This window comes from Nelumbo nucifera, chromosome 8 (assembly GCF_055504915.1).
Source record: "Nelumbo nucifera cultivar China Antique chromosome 8, China Antique-T2T, whole genome shotgun sequence".
NCBI classification, from domain to species: domain Eukaryota; kingdom Viridiplantae; phylum Streptophyta; class Magnoliopsida; order Proteales; family Nelumbonaceae; genus Nelumbo; species Nelumbo nucifera.
Window position 1 is genome coordinate 28,505,573 of NC_142656.1, and position 20,810 is coordinate 28,526,382.

Below are 20,810 nucleotides of genomic sequence, written 5' to 3' on the forward strand. Positions count from 1 at the left end.
TAGTATAAAAACTTTAAATGTTAACAATAGCAAGACTTGAACCCTGGTCAGTGGATTTTAGCACTCATAATTTCGCTACTAAGCCACTCTAATTTGTTTGTTATAAGTATATGCACTTTTAGTTTTAAGGAAATTTTATCTTTTCTTAGTGGTGCTTATAAATGCTGAAATTAATTACTAAAATTTATATACTAATAAATATTAAGATAAACTATATTGGTTATTTGAAAATTGATGTATATGTATTCACATTTTAGTTTTTATTTTTATTTTTTGCTTTTTTCACATTTTAGTTATTACATCATTTTTCAACGATTACTAATTATGTCTTGATATGTCAATTTCTATATAAACATTAAATTATGGTTTTTTACATTTAAATGACTTATTTACAATCATATAAAACTTATAAGTATTGTTAATAATATATTTTTTATGATTTATTCGAATTTCCTAGCATATTTATGCGTGTTAGAATGCTCGAGTCAAGGGTATTTTGGTCATTATGGTGTATCTTATTGAAAGTGAAATGTCTATTGTATCTGAGTTTAAGTTATGTGTCCCATCTTCTATGAGGGACAACATTGTCTTTCTTGTAACTTAAGTTTTATGAATAAAAGTCAAGTGGGTCGACTAGGAGAGGGTGACTTTCACTTTTCTCTCTTCTAGTTTGGCCGAACATTCTTCTCCTTCTTTCTCTTTTCTTTCTTCTTCCTTCTTCTCTGCTTTAACCTAGAATCAACTAGGGTTTATTCACATGGTATCAGAGCTGTAAGGTCGTATCCTTATTTTTTCTTGTTGCTGTTCTCTTTCTGGGTTCGCCGCCAGCTTTCATAGTCGTCTTCTTCATTTTCGATTGACTTGAGTGGAGGTTCGATAAGGGGTTGAAAAGGAGCTGTTGTTTTGTGGGTCTGGAGGTGAGAATGCCTCCAGTCGTTGCTGTGGTGGTCGTTGAAGTGGTATACTAAACCCTCTGTTCAGTATCGAAGAGGGCTAAATGTGGACAGGTATGAACACTACTGTTGTTTGTCCAAGTAAGGGACTGTAAATGTTTTCTTGTTGCTTCAAAAGTTGGTTGTGGTGATGCTTGGTGTGACTGATATGCATTTCAGTCGTACTCCTTTGCATTCCTCTTCATATGTATGTTGAAAGAAAAGTTGTTGACTGTTGAGGTTCACAACAGCAGTAGTTTGGTGGTGGTTGTGTCGTGGTGATTGGTGGTAGTGGTGGTTGGGTCCTAGACCTTGTGTGTAATCAGTTCTGCAGTGTGCAACCCAAGTGTTTGATGTGAGGACTGAGTGATTTCAGTCTTAGTGTGTGGTGGTGAATGGTTTTGTAGTGTGCAGCCCAGGTGTTTGATGTGAAGACCGAGTGATTTCAGTCTTAGTGTGTGGTGTGTAATGTGTATTTAAAGCTGGGATTGGTGGTGCTATAAGTGAGATAAGCCGTGTGAAAGAGTGTGTGGTTGTGTTGTATACTTGAAGGTGAAATAATGGAAATGGCTTCTTCCGTATATGGGAATGACAACAAAACCAACATCATGCTTTCTTCAGATTATATAAGTGTTCAAATGACATCCATCAAGTTGAATGGTGAGAATTATGTACTATGGGCAAAATCTGTGGAGGTGTTCTTGAAGGCCAAGAGGAAAGTAAAACATGTGAGGGAGGAGAAACCTTCCTCTAATTCTCCTGTGTTCAGTGATTGGGAACAAGATGATGCACAGATAATGACATGGCTTTGCATGGAACCAAGGATTAGTGTGAACTTCATGTTCCTAGATACAACCAAAGAGATCTGGGATCATGCTAAAAAGTTGTACTCTTGACAAGACAACACAACTAGGGTATATCAGTTGTACCAAGAGTACTTCAATTTGAAGCAAGGAAGTCAAAGCTTAGAGGAGTACTATGCAAGTTTGAGGAATATCCGCAATGAGCTAAATGTGTATCACCCTCTAACATCAGATGTCCAGATCCAACAAAAGCAACGTGAACAGTTAGATGTGACTAGGTTTCTTGTGGGCTTGAAGGTTGAGTATGAGCCTGTCAGAGCACAAATATTGGGGGGATCAGCTCTCCCTTCACTTGAAGAAGTTTTTGCCCGTCTCAAAAGGACATCCATTGAGCCGGTGGAACATTCTTCCTTCTCTGATAGATCTGGTTTGGTAGTGACTAAAGGGAGTGGCCGTGGAAGTAGAAGTGGTGGTGGCAGCAGTAGCCCTCCAAGCAACCGTGGTGGACACATATTTAACCGGGCTAGTGGCCTGACTGGAGGCCGAGAGTCAGGGGGAGGCCGTGGAAGAGGAAGGAGTAATGCTCAGAGAAAATGTACACATTGTGGCCTAGATGGGCACACAGTTAATTTCTGCTATGATTTGCGTGGTCCACCCAATACTTGGGCTAACCATGCTACATCTAAGAGTAGTAGCACCATTACTGAAAGCTAGCAAACTGTCCCAACCCCCTCCACACCCGCTTGTGCTTCCGGGCAAGAAATGGTGAGTGTACCACGGGCAGTGTATGAGCAGTTCCTTCAAACATCTCAGCAGAACACAACTACACTTGCCCATTCAGGTATGGCTTGCTTGGCTTCCAAAGCCTTACCCTGGATCATTGATTCCAGAGCCTCGGACCATATGTCTGGGACTCTTGATGTATTTTCTTCCCTTTCTCGCTCCTCCACATCTCAGTCAGTTACTCTTGCTAATGGTTCTACATCTCCTATTTGTGGTGTTGGTGATGTTGATTTCTCCTCCATGTCTTTAGCATCTGTTTTATATGTTCCTAAGTTTCCGTTTAATCTTATGTCTGTTAGCAGATTAACCAAGTCTCTTGATTGTTCTGTAACCTTCTATCCTTCTTCTTGTGTGTTTCAGGATCTCAAGACAAGGAAGAAGATTGGTGGAGGGCATGAAGCAAGTGGTTTGTATTACCTTGATGGTGGTGGCCCCCTAGTGGCTTTTCAGTCGTCTCTTACTCCTCTCCAATGGCACTGCAGACTCGGTCATCCCTCTCTCAAGTCTTTGAAGCTGCTAGTCCCTTCGTTGAGTCATCTTTCATCGTTAGATTGTGAGTCATGTCAGTTGGGAAAACATCATCGAGTCTCATTTAGTCCAATAATTGATAGTCGTGTCTCTAGTCCCTTTGCTTTAGTTCATTCTGATGTATGGGGTCCAGTTAAAGTTGTGTCATACAATGGGTTTTTAAGTATTTTGTAATCTTTGTTGATGACTTTTCAATGATGACATGGATCTACCTTATGAAAGACCATAGTGAATTGTTCTCTATTTTTCAGAAATTTCATGCTGAAATATGCACTCAATTTGGTGTTCATTTGAAAATACTTCGCTCTGATAATGCCAAAGAATACATCTCCTAACCATTTCAGCAATACCTAGAACATCATGGAATAATTCATCAAACTTCTTGTGCCTACACCCCGCAACAAAACGGCGTAGCTGAACGGAAAAATAGACATCTTCTTGAAACTGCTCGGTCCTTGATGATCAATATGCATGTCCCAAAGCATTTTTGGAGTGATGTTGTTCTTACATCCTGTTTTTTGATAAATCGGATGCCCATGTCAATCCTTGGAAGTCAATCCCCTTTCTCCGTGTTGTTTCCCACTTTGTCTCCCTTTCCTCTCACCCCAAGAGTCTTTGGTTGTGTTTGTTTTGTTCAACACTTGGGACCTGGAGTAGACAAGTTAGATGCTCGAGCTACGAAGTGTATTTTTCTTGGCTACTCGATGACTCAAAAAGGGTATAAGTGTTATAACCCAAATTTTCATAAATCGTTTGTGTGCTCTGATGTCACCTTCTTTGAATCAGTTCCATTTTTCTCATATGTCGGGGTCTCTTCTCCCTCTGTAGTTCCTCTTCCTGTACCGGTTATGGACCCTCTTCCCGTAGCTCCCATTCCTACTGCAGATGCACATCATATTCCTGTTACTACAAAGAGGCCGCCAATTACTCGTGTATACCCGCAAAAGTGCTCCGGCCCCTCCACTTCAGCACCTGTCGACAGATCCTGCTACTGCTCCTTCTCCCTCAGATCTTGATCTTCCTATTGCTTTGCGGAAAGGTAAACGTACTTGTACTTCTCATCCCATTTCAGACTATGTTTCCACCGTTCACCTTTCTGCTTCTCATTACAAGTTTATATCATTACTCTCATCGGTTCCCATTCCCAAGACTGTACAGGAAGCCCTTACGTCCCCAGGGTGGAGGCAAGCCATGGAAGAAGAACTCTCTGCTCTACAACATAATCACACGTGGGAACTCACCACCCTTCCTCCTGGTAAGCACACTGTTGGGTGTAAATGGGTCTATACAGTGAAGCATCTTCCTGATGGCAGTGTGGAACGATTGAAAACACGGTTGGTGGCCAAGGGCTATTCTCAGTTATATGGTGTGGACTATATGGAGACATTCTCTCCTGTGGCTAAAATTGGTTCAGTTCGGGTGTTGATCTCATTGGCTACTATGTATGATTGGCCTCTCCTACAACTTGACATCAAAAATGCCTTTCTACATGGTGATCTTGTTGATGAGGTGTATATGGAGCAACCACCAGGGTTTGTTGCTCAGGGGGAGGCTGGTAAGGTATGCAGGCTCAAAAAGGCAATCTATGGACTGAAACAATCTCCTCGTGCATGGTTCGGCAGGTTCAGTGAAGTGGTGAAGGCCTTTGGGATGAAACAATGTTAGGTTAATCATTCTGTGTTCAGCTATAACTCAAAAGATGGAAAAATCTTGCTAGTCGTGTATGTGGATGATATTGTCATAACTGGAAGTGACAACAATGGAATTGACAGACTAAAAAAATTCTTACAGGATCACTTCAATACGAAAGATCTGGGGAAGCTAAAGTACTTCTTAGGAATAGAAGTTGCGAGGTCAAAACAGGGGATCAATCTATGTCAAAGGAAATATGTTCTTGGTCTACTTGAAGAAACAGGGTTGTTAGGTGCTAAACCAGCAGACTCCTATGGAACTCAATGCCAAGCTAAGTGTGGATGCAGGTGAAGAGTTTGATGATCTTGGAAGATATAGAAGGTTGGTGGGAAAGTTGAACTATCTGACCATTACCCGACCAGATATATCATTTGCTGTGAGTGGTGAGTCAGTTTATGCAACATCCCCGGGTTCCTCACTGGGAAGCTGTTTTGAGAATTGTTAGGTACCTAAAGGGTGCTACAGGTCGTGGTTTGTTATACCAAAAGGGAGGAACTCTTGAGATAGTAGGATACACAGATGCTGATTGGGCTGGTTCTATATTAGACAGGAGGTCAACCACAGGGTATTGTACCTTCCTGGGTGGCAATCTTGTAACATGGAAGAGCAAGAAGCAAACAGTGGTGGCAAGAAGTAGTGCGGAAGCAGAATACAGGGCTATGGCCCATACCACATGTGAACTAGTATGGCTGAAGAACCTACTACAAGAGATGGGTTTCTCAATTGACGACCCCATGAAACTATACTGTGATAATCAAGTTGTTGTTCACATTTCATCCAATCCTGTCTTCCATAAAAGAACTAAACATATTGAGGTGGATTGTCACTTTGTGAGAGAGAAAGTGATAAGTGGGGTAATAACTACATCTCATGTGAGCTTAGGAAATCAATGGGCAGATCTCTTCACAAAAGGATTGTCTCGGGGAAGAATAGATTACATTTGTAACAAGCTGGGACTATATGATATATACTCTCCAGCTTGAGGGGGAGTGTTAGAATGCTCGAGTCAGGGGTATTTTGGTCATTATGGTGTATCTTATTGAAAGTGAAATGTCTATTGTATCTGAGTTTAAGTTATGTGTCCCATCTTCTATGAGGGACAACATTGTCTTTCTTGTAACTTAAGTTTTATGAATAAAAGTCAAGTGGGTCGGCTAGGAGAGGGTGACACTCACTTTTCTCTCTTCTAGTTTGGCCGAACATTCTTCTCCTTCTTTCTCTTTTCTTTCTTCTTCCTTCTTCTCTGCTTTAACCTAGAATCAACTAGGGTTTATTCACAATGCGTATCTTGATTTTTCATCTGTATCCCAATACGTCTCTTAAAATTGTCTTTCTAATACACCTTGCGTTTCCGATACTTTGAACCTTAATAACAAGTAATAGTAATCATCATATCCTCTATGTGCAAACATCATTTATTTTTTTTTTCCTTTTTTAGCAAATCTTATAGAAGAGAAAAATCAAAAAGAAAACCTAATCAAAATATCCTGGCATTGTAGAATCACATGGCTTTTGTAAGTCATACTTGACTTTTTCAAAGTATGGGACAATACAAATTTCATAATTTGAAGATGAACCTTACATCCAATTTGTGAAAAACATTAAAAAAGAATTTCATCTCAAGCCTCAAGTATAAAATTGGTTTATTATGTTTTGCAGTTTCTTCATAGACGTGTCAAGTTTACATTTTACAATACATTTGGAGGCTTGGCTGATGTGGAAGCTATATGTGTCTCACATGCTATTTCACATCAAGGTTTCTAATAGGAATGAAGGTAAAAACAAATAAGATTCAAGGTCACTTAAACTGACACTACTTCAAAACCCTTGTAAATCTGCAGCATATCAAGATTTCCCTTAATAGATGTTTAAGGATTTAGATCCAGCATCCAACAAAGTAGATCTCATGGTGACTCTTTTAGACGGTTTATTAGCATCAAGATCACCAATTCCAAAGACCATTTCAAATTTTGTCATGTATGATATGATAAAAAGGGTATATACATCAACTAAAAGGTAAACGTTAACCAAGTGAACTGCATAGATTCTATATATGTGTCTGTGTCTACATGTAAGTTACTTCTGAGAGGTGTTATAAGACATTTGTAATGTGTATAATATCATAGTCTGTTGCAAGTTTCTACTTATCCTGACAAGTGAACAATCATGACATTGCAGCTTGTCAAGTTAATAATATCTGCACGGTTCTGTTATAGAGCTAAGTATACAAGCATTCAACTACTTCAGTAGAAGTCCTAACATCTGACCATTAGCCTGATTATTGCTCGAATAAAAGAAAGGAGAAAAACTAATCATTAGAATCAATTTACTCCTTTCCTAAAAGCTTCCTAGGTCTCAAGTCCATTAATGACTTGTGGTTTAACTTGATTAGTGTAATTAAAACCCTGCAGGATTTGTTTACAGTTTCCTGCTCTAAGAAAAATCTTGGCCACACACCAAGTTAAACCCCCTTTCTCAAACACTAGTTGGCATGTTCTCTACCAAGAGAAAACATGTGATTTAGAACACAATGAAGAGATTAAAAACAAGAAGTTGCAAAACCAGTGAAGAAATGTCTTCTTGTACTGGGAAACTTTACCATCATATCTTTGTAATGCCTCTCCAGAATTTCACAGTTTTCCACAAGTTCCTTGTAAGCTTCAGGAATGCATTTTTTCATGGTGTACAGGTCGTGTAATTATGTCATAATTACCTATGAAGTTAACTATTAAATTACTCAACAAAATAATCTAATAAGAACAGATTCTCCATGCATATAACAAAATTAAGATAGAAGTAGGATGTGTGCACCTGAGCATTGACAAGAAACTCTCCATAGAGCTTATTTTCCCCAGTGCTTGGGTTCCTAATGAAAATAACACCTGTTCCAGAAGCACTCCCCATGTTTCCAAAAATCATACATTGAACATTAAGAGCAGTCTCCTTCAACCCAGTTATTTGATTGATGCTCCTATACTTGATAGCTCTTGGACTGTCCCAGGAGTCAGAGACTGCTTTGACAGCCAACTCTTAACTACTTCTTTGGATCTGTAGAAACATACAAGCAAAAAATAAGTTTTCCGGATACATCCTTGATGGAAATAACAGAAATCCTGTCACTTAGCTAAACTGTTTAGGCAAACTGAGGTCCTACTAATAATCCCAGAACAGACAAGGTTTATTAAGTTTACATGGAGAGTTGGTGGGGGTGTGGTGATAAATATTAAGGTACTTGGAAGTCTTTTAGTGAATGCACCAAGATTCTGAGTTTTTGCTGAGAATGATGAGGCAGGACAGCCTATTATCCTTTGTGTTTGAGCACTTATTAAAACTTGAATAGGCAAAACCTCAGGGGCCCAATGCTGTGTCATTTTTTTTTCCAATTGGGTACCTAACTTGCATAGCTAGTTTTGAAGAGTTGCATAAACTTGTTTACTGGTTTGTTAACTAATATATATTTTTGGAAACATAGCAGGACAGGACTCCTGGAATAAATACAAAACAGGCTCAATTTCACTAGTTCTTGGATTCCATATCACTATGAATGTCCTTCAGCATGATAATTTATGCTTTAGATCATATAAGCCCTCCTTTGTCATCACGACTATAGACATTTTGTACATCTTTCAAATGCAAATCTTCAATGTTCTAAAGTGGGAGTTTTTTTTATCAATAACAGAAACTTTTCATTAATAAAACAGAAGATACAAAAGAAACTCGAGGGAGAGATAAAATGACTTAACTCTCCCCAAGAAATGGGATTATGACCCTGTAAAATGATCAAAACCTGTAAACTGAAGTGCTTAGGTAACCATAAATCATCAATGTTGACGGATAATAGCTTCAGAAATTAGCATTTAGGTGGTGACCACCTATCATTTTATTAGGAGTTTGAGAAGATGGGAAGAGGGAGCGATAAGGAATTTCAGACGGTGAACAGATGGAAGTCTGAACTGGACATCGAAGCAAAGAAGCTTCTACTCGAATGCAGAAAGACCAGAGGCAAAAATATCTTAAAGGTGAGAGAAGGTAGGAGGGCGACAATACATCTACTCGAGGAAGCAGTTCTCTGGTTGAAGGGATCTGTTGATGGAGTTCTTCGGTCATTTAAATCCATAGGGTGGAGAAATGTTTTGAAAATGGAAGGAAAGAAATATGAAGTTGAGCTAAGACGCAATGGGAAAGGGTGGTACATTACCATCACAGAGTTTTTTGGTGATCGGAAGCAAATGGTCTGCTTACCGGCAGGGAAGCATACACAAGGCTGGTTAACGTTCGCGAATGAGCTACAGAAATATCTTGTTGCGTTTAACAATCACATGCAAAGGGAGCACGAACAGGAACAGAGCAAAGCCGATAGTCTTCTCAGGTCCTCGAGCCAAGTTTCGAAGCAGAGACCTTGGTGCAGCGGGAAGGTAATCACAAGCTCGAACAGAGGACTCAAAGTCTGGTGCGAGGCTAAGCAAGAGGATTGGGAGAAGAGAATGGTGATTACAACTAACAAGGATATTCAGGACTGGAGAAAGTTACTGACTTCGGTGGTAAACAACCTAAAACCTTGAAGCCATTTTCAAACCGGAAGGCAGTTCTCAAAATAGATAACAGGGTAAACAGAGGATTCACAGTGTTTGAATGGGAAGAAGGATTGGTATATGTACAAAACTGGAAACAGCTGTGTAATGAGATGGTAAATGCCGGTGGAAGTTTCAAACTAAAATTGTTTGGGCTTCCCTTCCATCTCTGGAACAAACCATGTTTGGACAGCATAGCTAAGATGTTGGGTGGGGTGATGGAGGACATCAAAATGCAGGATTATCGAGCTGCGGAGATTAAAATCAACGGGGTGGAGCCGGGATCGATCCCAAGAGTAATCGAAATGCTCGTTGACGAAGTATTGTACAAGGTGTGGCTGGTTTCAGAGGTGGAGGTGGAACTCTGGGGGCAGAGTCTCAAGGTAGAAGATGAAGGTGATGTGGCGGGCTGGTTCACATGTGGCAAGCAGGCGTTGGTGAGACTGAAAAGTCGACCATTGGAGATCAACAGGCACTCAAGCCATTTAAAGAAAGAAATTTAAAAAATTTTGAAATTAATGAAATTTTTGGGGCCCAGGCTTCCTTCGCTGACGTGGTCAAGAAGGGGGGAGGGCCAGTTAAGGGTGTGGTGCGGGCCGGGTTATCTGAACCAGTTGGAGGCCTGGATGGCCCAACCAAAAGGCTGAACCTCAGGCCAAGTGAGTGTTTAAGTGAGCACATGATCTCGGTGGGGATTATAGACGATAGCAAGCGTCTATCTTCTTCCTCGAAGAGGATCGTTGGTGCTGCTACAGTCTCATCTAGACGAGATGTTCGAAACGACGGCCTGTTGCAATGGGTCCCTAGACCCATTACCTGAAGCATCTGGGGGAGATCACACAGTGCAGGACAGTCCAAACCCCAGGTACGTAAGAGACTACGGTGAGGAGGAGGGTGTCGATGAGGGCTGGGTAAACTGTCAGTTGGAAAACCCAGTCCTGGAAGAAGATTCTGACGATCAAACTAGCATCGGAAATGTCGAGATAGATAAGTGGCCAGAGGAAGCTTTGGCGGCAACTTTAAATCTCGGCGACTTATTCACAGAAGAAGTTGCAGAAGGCTTTCTTTCAGAGAGGCTTCTACACAGGGAGGAAGATAACATGGCAGAGCACATCCGTATTGATGGGGGTGGAAAATCTGATATTATCTTAGAAGCTCCATTTCCAAAACCCACTAATGGACAGGAGATTTGTAAGGACGTATCTGCGACCTACCAGAAGGAAAACAGAGTTTTATTATGGAGGGACAAACAGCCGGGTATGGGAAGAAACTACTGTATAACAAAGGAGACAGGAAGGCAATCCCTGCAGACCCAAGCCAAGGAGCTAGTTGACACTGTCACACCTTTTCAGGATCCGGATTCTCCTGCCTCCAATTCCAATTTCCTGTCTCTTTCCCAGCATAACCCAGGTATCTGTGTCCTTTCAGCTTTTTCTACTAATGCTTGCTCTGTGTCCTGTGTTCCAAATACCAGTCTCGGTTCAGAGTCTGCTGCCTGTGAAGGAGGGGGAGGGGCAAGTAATAAAAGTAGAGTCAGAGAGGGTAAGGAGAGGGAAGATAGAAGAGAAGAGGAAGCAAAGAGTAATATTGGAGTTCTGGAAGGTACTGAGAACACGATTCATGAAGAGGAGGAGAAGGACTCTTAGAAGGAAGGGGTGGAAGAGGTTCAGATAGAAAAAAGTCAGGAGGAAGAGGGTAGAGATGGGGACATAAGTCAAGAGGAGAGAAAGGGAAGGACAGACAAAAGAGAGCTGGCAAGTGAAGACTCTGTGGCAGTATTTGTACAAAAGCTGGGGGTGTAAACTGAAAGATCCAAATGATTTGAAAGGATTCATACAAAAAAAGAGAGAAGAAATCAAAAGTAAGAGGAGGAAAAAGAGTGAGGTTGAAAGACTGGTGAAGGATGTGGAGGGAGAAAAAAGGTTTGGTGTTGTAGGGGAAAGGAGGAAAGGGAAGAAGTGAGGGTAATAGGTGCAAGGGGTGGACAATAAAGAATAATGAGGATTATTAGCTGGAATGTTAGGGGACTGGGGAGTGCAAGAAAGAGCAGTGATAAAAGAAGCCATCATGAAAATAGATCCAGATGTGGTACTGCTACAGGAAACCAAAAGAGTAAATTTTGACATCAAATGGGCAAGGAGTGTGTGGAGAGGTAGGGGGGTCAGTTGGGTGGCTTTACCATCATGGGGATCTGCAAGGGGTGTTGTGACAATGTGGAAGAATGAGGTAATTGTTGGGCTGGAGGAATTGATAGGACAATTTTCAATCTCTTTGAAATTTGGGCAAGTGGAAGATGGTTTGAATGGGTGCTCACCAATGTGTATGGGTCAAATGATTACAGAGAAAGAAGGAAATTATGGGAAGAACTGGCTAACATTAGGGGTTTGTGGGATGAGCCATGGTGTTTAGGAGGTGATTTCAATGTAATTAGATTCTTGGCAGAAACTAACAGTCCTAGGCAGAGGTCCAATACAAGCACGAGGAGATTTAACCAGTTTATTGATGCCTTTGAATTGAAGGAAATCCCATTGTCACAAAGGTGTTATACATGGTCCAATCTCCAAGTCAACCCAATTTGCTCTAAGCTAGACATATTCCTATTTTCAAATGATTGGGAAGAACATTGGAGAAATTTGAACTCTAGAGCACTCCCAAGGGTAGCCTTTGATCATTGGCCTATCATACTTTGTAAGGAGGAGGTGAGAAATGCAGGTCCCACTCCATTTAAATTCGAAAATATGTGGTTAGAGCTTCCGGGGTTCATTAAGAAAGTAGAAGATTGGTGGGCAAAGAGCAATCCAGTAGTGGAGTGGAATGGAATGAGGTTTCACGAAAAACTTCAATATCTAAAGGCAAGGATCAAGGAATGGAATCTATTAGAGTTTGGGAGACTGGAGGAAAGGAAGCAGAGGGTCATTACACAAATTGAAGATCTGGATAGCAAAGAAGGAAGTGGCAACCTAGCAGGAGAGGAAAGGGAACAAAGATGAAATTTGCGCAAACAACTAGAGGACTATATTTCTCAAGAGGAAATAAGTTGGAGGCAGAAGTCGAGATGCAAATGGTTGAAAGAGGGGGACAGGAATACTAAGTTCTTTCATGCTTTGGCAAATGGTAGAAGGGGAAGAAATTTTTTATCTCCAGTTTGGAGATTGAAGGGGCAACAATTACAGGTCAAGAGAAATTGTAGGAGCATTTGCAGATCATTTCAGGCATATATTCAGAAGGCCCCTAAACAACAGGGTGTGGCTGGAAGGTTTGGAATGGCCAACTTTGAGGAGAGAAGATAGGGAGTGGTTGGAAAAGAAATTTGAGTTGGAAGAAGTTAAAGAGGTAGTTTTTTCAATAGATAGATCAAAGGCATCGGGCCCAGACAGTTTTATGATGGCTTTCTATCAGGATTGTTGGGTGATACTAAAAGATGACCTAATGTCAGTGTTTGATGAATTCCATACCAGAGGAGTAATTAACCTTGGGCTAAACTCTACCTTCATTGCTCTGATAGCCAAGAAAAGTGATGCAAGTCATCCGAAAGATTACAGGCCGATCAGTCTAGTCAATGGCCTCTATAAGATCATCACCAAGGTGTTGTCCTTTAGAATTAGGAAGGTGCTCCTAGCAATCATAGCAAATAACCAAGGAGACTTTGTTAAGGGAAGGCAGATAACAGATCAGATTCTTGTAGCAAATGAGAGTCTAGAGGATTTTAAGATATCCAGGAGAAGTGGGGTGGTCTGTAAATTAGATTTGGAAAAGGCTTTTGACTTGGTTGATTGGTCTTTCCTATTAGAGGTGATGATGAACTTTGGGTTTGGAGAAACTCAGTGCAAATGGGTGATGGGTTGCATTAGGGATTGTCATTACTCTATTTGGGTGATGGGTTTCCTTTGGGTAAACAGATTAGCTGTTTACTGTTGTGTCCAAAAAATTCAGAGACCGCCACAAACCAACCCTTTTCCGGTTCCTCTTCAACTCCACCAAATACTTCCTTCTTGGAATTTCCAAAACACCTTTCCATCCTTCCACCCTCATAGAGTACAGTACTCCATTGATGAAGCCTTTCAACCACTGTATAGCTTCACCTAGTAGAAAAAGGATTTTTGGCTCTAACAACCCTTGAACTTTGCAAATAGGCCAGTTTCGACCTTAAAGAATTTAGAGGGCCATTTTAGACCTCAAACTAAATTGAAAAGGCCATCGTTAGCCCAAAAACACACAGTGTTAGTTACGTCATTCACAATCTATTAAATAATGAATAAAATAATAAGAAATGCTAATGTGGCATTATTCAACTCAAAAAAAAATGAAAAATTACAAGTGGGTCTCACTAAATTAAAAAAAAAAGCATTTGATGTATAAATTAACAAATGTTGAAAATAATAGGTGGGCACCACTTGAAATTATAAGTGGGTCCCACTTGAAACTATAGGTGGGTTCCACTTGAAAATAATAGGTAGGTCCCACTCTCTCTCTCTGCTTCTTCTTTACTCGACGCCATGTTCATTGTCATTTCTGGGCGAGCAGAGGACACTTGCAGTGGTGGCTCCTCTGCTCACACTAGAGAAGGCGATATCCATTCTTAGAGATAACAAGAAAAAGGCACCATATGATCAACTGGTTGTATTGATGATGCTGAGCTTGAGGGGGAAGTGGCTCAAAATCTGCATGACTATTTCAGAACAATGTACAAAAAGGTTATAGAAGCTAATATTGAAGAGTTTGAAACAAATTACCAAGGGTCTGGTTCAGAGAAGAATGATTTGAAGGATCTTTTTCAGAAGTACAAGGGCAATATGAACATGCTTTTCTGTTCGATGCTCTGTTCAGATCCTGAATTGGATTCACACAAGTTCAAGGATATTCTTGATGAGACTATAGCTGCAGGAGAGCTTAATGCAACCAAAGCCTACCAGAAGTGGGCAAAGCAAGTAGCTGAAACAGGGCCACCTACTGATCCTCTAAAACAAAGAAAAAAATCAAACAAAGAGTCTGAATCAAAGTTGCTTGCAGTTATTTCTCAACGACGAAGCCAAAGGAAAGAGCAATTTGATTCCATGTTCTCATCATTGATGGCAAAATATAATGGCAGTGAATCCCATCCAGAACCCACCGAAGAAGAATTTGAAGCTGCGAGGAAGAAGGTTGAAAGCCGTAAGCAGTCCAAGAAGGCAGAGAACAAGTGAATGGCTTGTGTCAACATCTTTCTTATAGAAAAAGTTTGCTGCAGAAAAGGAATGTGTAAAATGGCTATTGTAGGGAGGACTCTCTCCAATGTTTTTATTCCGTTTATTTGGCCTTCTGAAAGCACGGCATCGATCATATTCAGTGAGTGCAATCCTATGTCTAGGCTCTGATTTGCTTGAAATGCAATCCCATGTCTACGAAATCCAATTGCATAGGAACACAAAAATCCAAAGAAGCAGAGTGCGAGCGGAGGAACCACCGCTGCAAACGTCCTCTGCTTACCAAGAAACAACAATGAACATGGCATCAAGGAAGACAAAGAAGAAGAAGAAGAAGAAGAGAGAGAGAGAGAGAGAGAGAGAGAGAGAGGGGTGTGTGTGTGTGGGACCACCTATTATTTTCCTCTTAAAGGAGAAAATTTCAAGTGGGACCCACTTATTATTTTTCTCTTAAAAGAGGAAATTTCAAGTGGGACCCAAATATATAATATTTTTAACATTTATTAATTTATATATTAAATAGTTTATTTTATTTAGTGGGACCCACTTGTAATTTTTCATTTTTTTGAGTTGAATAGTGCCACATCAGCATTTCTTATTATTTTATTCATTATTTAACAGATTGTGAATGGCGTCACTAACACCGTGTGTTTTTTGGGCTACCGGTGGCCTTTTCAACTTAGTTTGAGGTCTGAAATGGCCCTCAAAATTCTTTAAGGTCGAAATTGGCCTTTTCGCGAAGTTCAGGGATTGTCAAAGCCAAAAATCTAGTAGAAAAATGGTCACTTTTCCTTCTTATCTTCAACAAAATTTGTCCCCTGCTCTTTCCTTGTTCCAACAGCAATTTTTTCACTTCTATCGCAAGTTCTTCTCTCCATCTGGAAGCTGGTATGAAATCTCCTGTCTTCCTTCCCTCCATCCCCACTCCTTTTCTAACTGCAGCCACTGGTTTGGCAATTTTCACTTTTAACACATGTTCTTGATTTAGGCAGCAAGAAACAAAAATTCACATGAGTTGCAACACTGAGAAAGGAGGTTGCATCCCTGATGAGAGAATTTTTCTTCTGTTTGTGAACAATATCGAGACCATGGATCCACTGACAGAGCATCACACACATGACCTGATTGCAAAGTTTTTGGCAGGAAAATGGAGAAGAAGGAGATTCAAGAGGAATTGATAAAAATTCAAATGATAGTCTCGCCATCTCTGCTGCGAGGGAATGGGGAGGAGAATATGGACTCCGCACATCAAGTTTAACAAGCATACTATTGACAACATCTAAAAGTAACAATTAATCCTCAAAACTCATCATAAGCATGAATAGTGCACAGGTCATGCAAACCACTCTACAAGAGAGCATGATATAGAATATAGTTTGTGCAAAATAGATACCTCAAATGACACTTTATCCAACTTCTGATTGGAAACCAGTTTTCTTCATGATGAGTTGGAAGGTAACTTGATATTTCAAGAAGTAATTAAAGCACAAACAAGGCCAATGAGCAAACTTACATGGTACAGTATACAGCCATTTTGGCTTATCCAGCTGTAAACATGTTTCTTCCTGAAAGCCATAAGTTTAGAGTCAAGAAATCTTATCAAAGATAGTATTAATCAACTTACAACTTCAACAGAAAAGAAAACTAGAATTCTTACCACCATTGGGACTGGGTTTAATGTTCAGGTAATTTTCTTGCATGGGGATGATGAGCCACTTCTATGCAAAATCATGGGTGGAATCTGGATATGATCCAACATGGATAGCAAAAAGAACAGATTCAAAGTGTCAACATTGCATGCAGTGAACACCTAACAAGATTACTTAATAATGAACCACATCCCAGAATCACCAGCCAATTGAACTTTTACTTCTTAAAAGCCAGCACTATAATTTAGCACTCCAGTTTTTCCCACTCATCCTACGTCATTGTTTCCTCTTCCTTTGCTGTAATAAATTTAACCTTTTCAGAGTATCAACCAATCTCTGATGCAAATCTCTAGTATTTCCATATTGAGGAATGAATCCCCTTTCTTGTATATCAAGCAATAATGTTTCACCCTTAACAGGATTATTTTCCTTAACAATGGCGTGAATAAGTACAGTATAAGTAGTAGTATTAGGCCAAATACCAATTTTTTTCATCTCATCATATAGTTCAAAGGCAGTGGCAACATTGCCACAAGCACAGAGACCTGAAATGAGAACATTGTAAGCAACAATATCAAGTTTTACCCCATAACATTCCATCAGATCCCTCAACTTCAAAGCTTCAATGGGCTTAGCTTCTTTAAAGAGATTATGCATTATAGTAGTAAAAGTAGAACTAGTTGGAACCAAACCCGTCCGAAGCATCCAATCAAGAACCAGCATTGCTTCCTCAGTCTTTCCGCACTGTAGGAGCCCTCTAACAAGAGCACTCTCAGCAATTTTGCAAGATGCTAAACCTAGCATTTGCATCTCATCTTTAAGTTTGAATGCTCTCTTTATATCACCCACCTTGCACATCCCCTTAATCAAAGCAATGTAATGTTTATGGGTGGGAAGAAACCCTTTGCCAAGCATTTCATGCAGAAGAATATGTGATTCCCGAAAATAATATTTTCTATTGAGTCCATTAATAATTGTGATGTAGGTATCCCCATCCATTGACACACCTAACCTTCTCATACAGTTAACCAGATCAAAAACTTTCCCCATTTCACCATTTTCACTGTATTTGGAAATAAGCATGTTAAATGTAAAGCGGTCTGGAATTATACCTTCCATTACCATCTTTTCTAAAAATTTAACCCCAACATCCTGTATGCCAGACTTGCAAAGTGCAAGAACTAAGGAATGGTATGTTACATTATCTGGCAAAAATCCTCTTCTAATCATGGTGTTGTACACTTTAAAGCATCTGAACAAGAGCTGCCTCTTGGAATATGCATGTAAGAGAATGTTATATGAAATCAAATTACAACACAGACTTCGGTTATTTACTGCAGAAATAAAACTCTCCACTTTATACACCTGCCCCATTCTTGAGTATCCATCTATCATCACATTTAGCATAACTGTATCTGGGTATAAACCTTTCCCCAACATCTCTTCATACATATAGGAAGCAACTTTTGGTAGGCCTTCCTTGAAAAGACCATGAATCATACAAGTGTACATGACCCGGTTTGGTAGTAAAGTTTCCCTTTCCTTCATTTTCCCAAATAAAATAATTGCAGTTAGCGTCTTGTTCTTCCTACAAAGACCATTGAGAAGAATAGTAAATGTATAAACATCTGGAACTATATCTTTTCTAACCATATCATCATATAGAAACACTGCCTCCTCCAACCTTCCAGCTTTACATGCTTCAGACAGTAATGTGTTATAGACAAAACTATTCACAGCACAAGGAACATACTGGAGTTTATGCAAAAATTTCCTTGCCTCTTCTAAGTTACCACCAATGAAGAGTCCTTTTAATAAGCTTCCATATGTGAAAGGACTTGGATGATGACCCAACTTAATCATGTCATCAAACAATGAAAATGCTCTTAATCCATCACCTATACTTCCATAGCCATTTATAATGCAGTTAAAGGTGATTGAATTAGGAAGTATGCCCATCCTACCCATGTGTTGCATGAAGATATTTGCCTCTTCCAACATCCCACATTCACAGAGAGAAGCAACCAACATGTTACAGGTCATAAGGTCTGCATCATAGCCCCCGTGGTTCATACTTACATAGGCCTTCATTGCTTCCATAACATTTCCCTGCTTGCACAAGCTGTAGATTAATGTAGAATATGTGACATGATTGGGCATAACTCCAGTCTTATGCATCTTGCAAAGAATCCCCTTTGCATTTTTAATCATTCCTGCTTTGCAGAATCCATTAATAAGCACTGAATAACTGACAACATCAGGATTAACACCACCATGTAGCATTTTATCAAGCAATTCTAAGGCTTCACCAAGCTGTCCAATTTTGCAGTATCCATCTATTAACATTGTGTATGTGATATGGCCAATAAAAATCCCACTTCTCCCCATCCTCTCAAGAAGATTTCTTGCTAAATCCATTCGAGAAGCCATGCAAAACCCATTCATAAGTATACCATAAGTAACCCAATTAGGTCTTAATCCCAAAGCTTCCATTTCACTCAAAAGTCTCAATGCTTCTTCTAAACCCCCTTGTTGGCAATACCCATCAATCAAAGAATTATATGTAATGCAATTTGGTGCAAGATTAAAAGTCAACATCTCATCAAACACCCGGATAGCTATTGCAATCTTCCCCTCTTTACAAAATCCTTTAACAAGAGTGTTGTAAGTGACTTCATTTGGAGATATTCTTTTCTTCCTCATCTTTTTCAACAGTAAATAAGCTTTCGCACTCCTATTGTTTTTACATAAGCTGTCAATAAATAAGTTATAAGTACATACATCGACTTCAATGCCTTTACAACCCATGTGATCAATAAGCCCAGAAGCTGCTTTGTATCTGCCCTTCTTGCAATACCAATTGAGCAAAGTATTATAACTAACTATTGTTGGGTTATAACCAGTCTCTTCCATCTTCCTCAAGAGATAACCAGCTCTCTTGAGCTTCCCTTCTGCACAGAGAAAATTCAACAGTACATTAAAGGTAACGACATTAGGACAAATTTTCCTGGTCAACATCTCCTTAAAGAAGAACCATACTAACCCCACTCTACCCTCTTCCACAATGGCAGCTAGCACACTATTACAAGTATAAACAGACGGCTTGAAACCTCGAGCACCCATCAACCGAAATGTCTCAACTGCATCTTTTAACATTCCCCGACGTACATAAATTCTAATTAGAAGGTCAAAAACCGAAGGATTCGAGTTGCAAAGCGAGTATGTCCGCATAAGAGCAGAAAATACAGAATCTGCCCCAATACCCATTTCGGAAAGATGTCGCAAAATCAGCTTTGCTGGTCCATACATTCTGGCTTTGACAAGTACGTGAGTTGTGATGCAGAATATGTGGGTGAGGTGATCGAATTCCAAACCCGGTTGCCGGATAACCCAATTAAGGAACTTTAAGGCCAGCTTTCCATGAACAGTTCTAAGCGAAGCCAATTTATAGTCCATGTGATTCAGGGATTCCCAACGATGAATTGTGAGAATTGTGTAGATGCTTTTCTCTATGTCTCGAGCTGTTTCCAACAGGAAAGTTTCAGAAACAGCATAATTGCTTCTAACAGAATCTGAAATAAAAAATAAAATGAGGAAAGAATACAGAGCCTTCTTTAAGCTCCAGACTTACCACTACTGAAGAGCTTTGAAGTTGAAAGTAGACGCACTGAAGCAAATCGCCACTGTGGAAACCGGAAGAGCTTCGAAGATCTACTTAGAGCATAACGGGTGCAAAACCCAAGCGCCATAAAAGAAAGAAGTACGAAGAAATTTAGAAAACAATCTGGATCAACAGAACCCAGAATTTGTTCCCAGATTCACTCACCGAGCTAAAACCCTAAAACCTCGGAAGCTCCAACTTCGAGTGAGAGAGAGAACAGAACATACTAACGTCGGAAGCAGCTCCAATTCACGGGCGAGTATTTTTGCATTTGGCCTGTCCGTACTTTTCCGTAAAAATTAATGACGGTCCGGATCGTCAGTATTTCACTTCGTAAGAATTTTTTGCTAAGCAGAATTTGCGCCATTCACTTTTTTTTTAAATTTCTTAAATTATCTTTACTGTTTAACTAATTATAAATTATATTTTTAATATTTAATTATTATCTTAAATTACCCTCAAGTTTTCTTATAATTGACTAATTATTCTTCTATAATTAGAGTTACGTGTGATTCTATCATTAGAGATGTCCATGATTCAGTTATTTTACAAATCAAATCAATTTTATCAGTTTTTCAATTTCTCTAAACCGAAATCAAATTAATACCACCGATTAACCGGTTCATCGATTTTAGTTTTTGACTGATTCAGTTTTTTGATTTTTCAGATTTTTATATTCATAATATATATTATATAAATATATGTATAATATTATATTATAAATAATAAATAATATAAAATATATTATAAATATTATAAAATATAATATATTTATAAATAGATGATTATAAATATAATATATGTATATATTTATATATACATATATTATAATATATGACATATATTTAAAATATATATAAAATATAAATATAATTAAACATACCGATCAATTTAATTAACCGTCAGTTTTTTTCTAGAATAACCGGAATCCAAACCACTCCTTCAGTTTTTCAAAAATACCAAACTAAATTCGAACCGACCAATTGGAGACAAATGGCGAAGGGGTAT

At 39.4% G+C, this 20,810-nt stretch overlaps 1 protein-coding gene and 1 pseudogene across 5 annotated transcripts in view; one reads left to right on the forward strand and one right to left on the reverse strand.

The window, feature by feature from the left end:
• Window positions 1-20,168, reverse strand: part of ENDO2 (endonuclease 2) — a 36,290-nt gene extending 16,122 nt beyond the window's left edge. For 2 of the 5 annotated variants that reach the window (XR_016079531.1, XR_016079532.1), the window contains exons 1-4: window positions 19,773-20,168; window positions 16,150-19,662; window positions 16,006-16,057; window positions 7,550-7,786 (exon numbers count right to left, since the gene is read on the reverse strand). Coding sequence is in view for 1 of the 5 variants with exons in the window: in XM_010270069.3 (XP_010268371.1) it covers window positions 7,550-7,657 (108 nt within the window). In the remaining 4 variants the exon portion in view is untranslated. Of the gene's footprint in view, window positions 1-3,733; window positions 7,452-7,549; window positions 7,787-15,885; window positions 16,058-16,149; window positions 19,663-19,772 lie in introns of those variants that run through there. The other 3 variants (XR_016079533.1, XR_016079534.1, XM_010270069.3) reach the window with 3 other exon arrangements.
• LOC104605450 (uncharacterized) lies at window positions 12,694-15,873 on the forward strand (annotated as a pseudogene).
• Window positions 20,169-20,810: the final 642 nt, after the last annotated feature.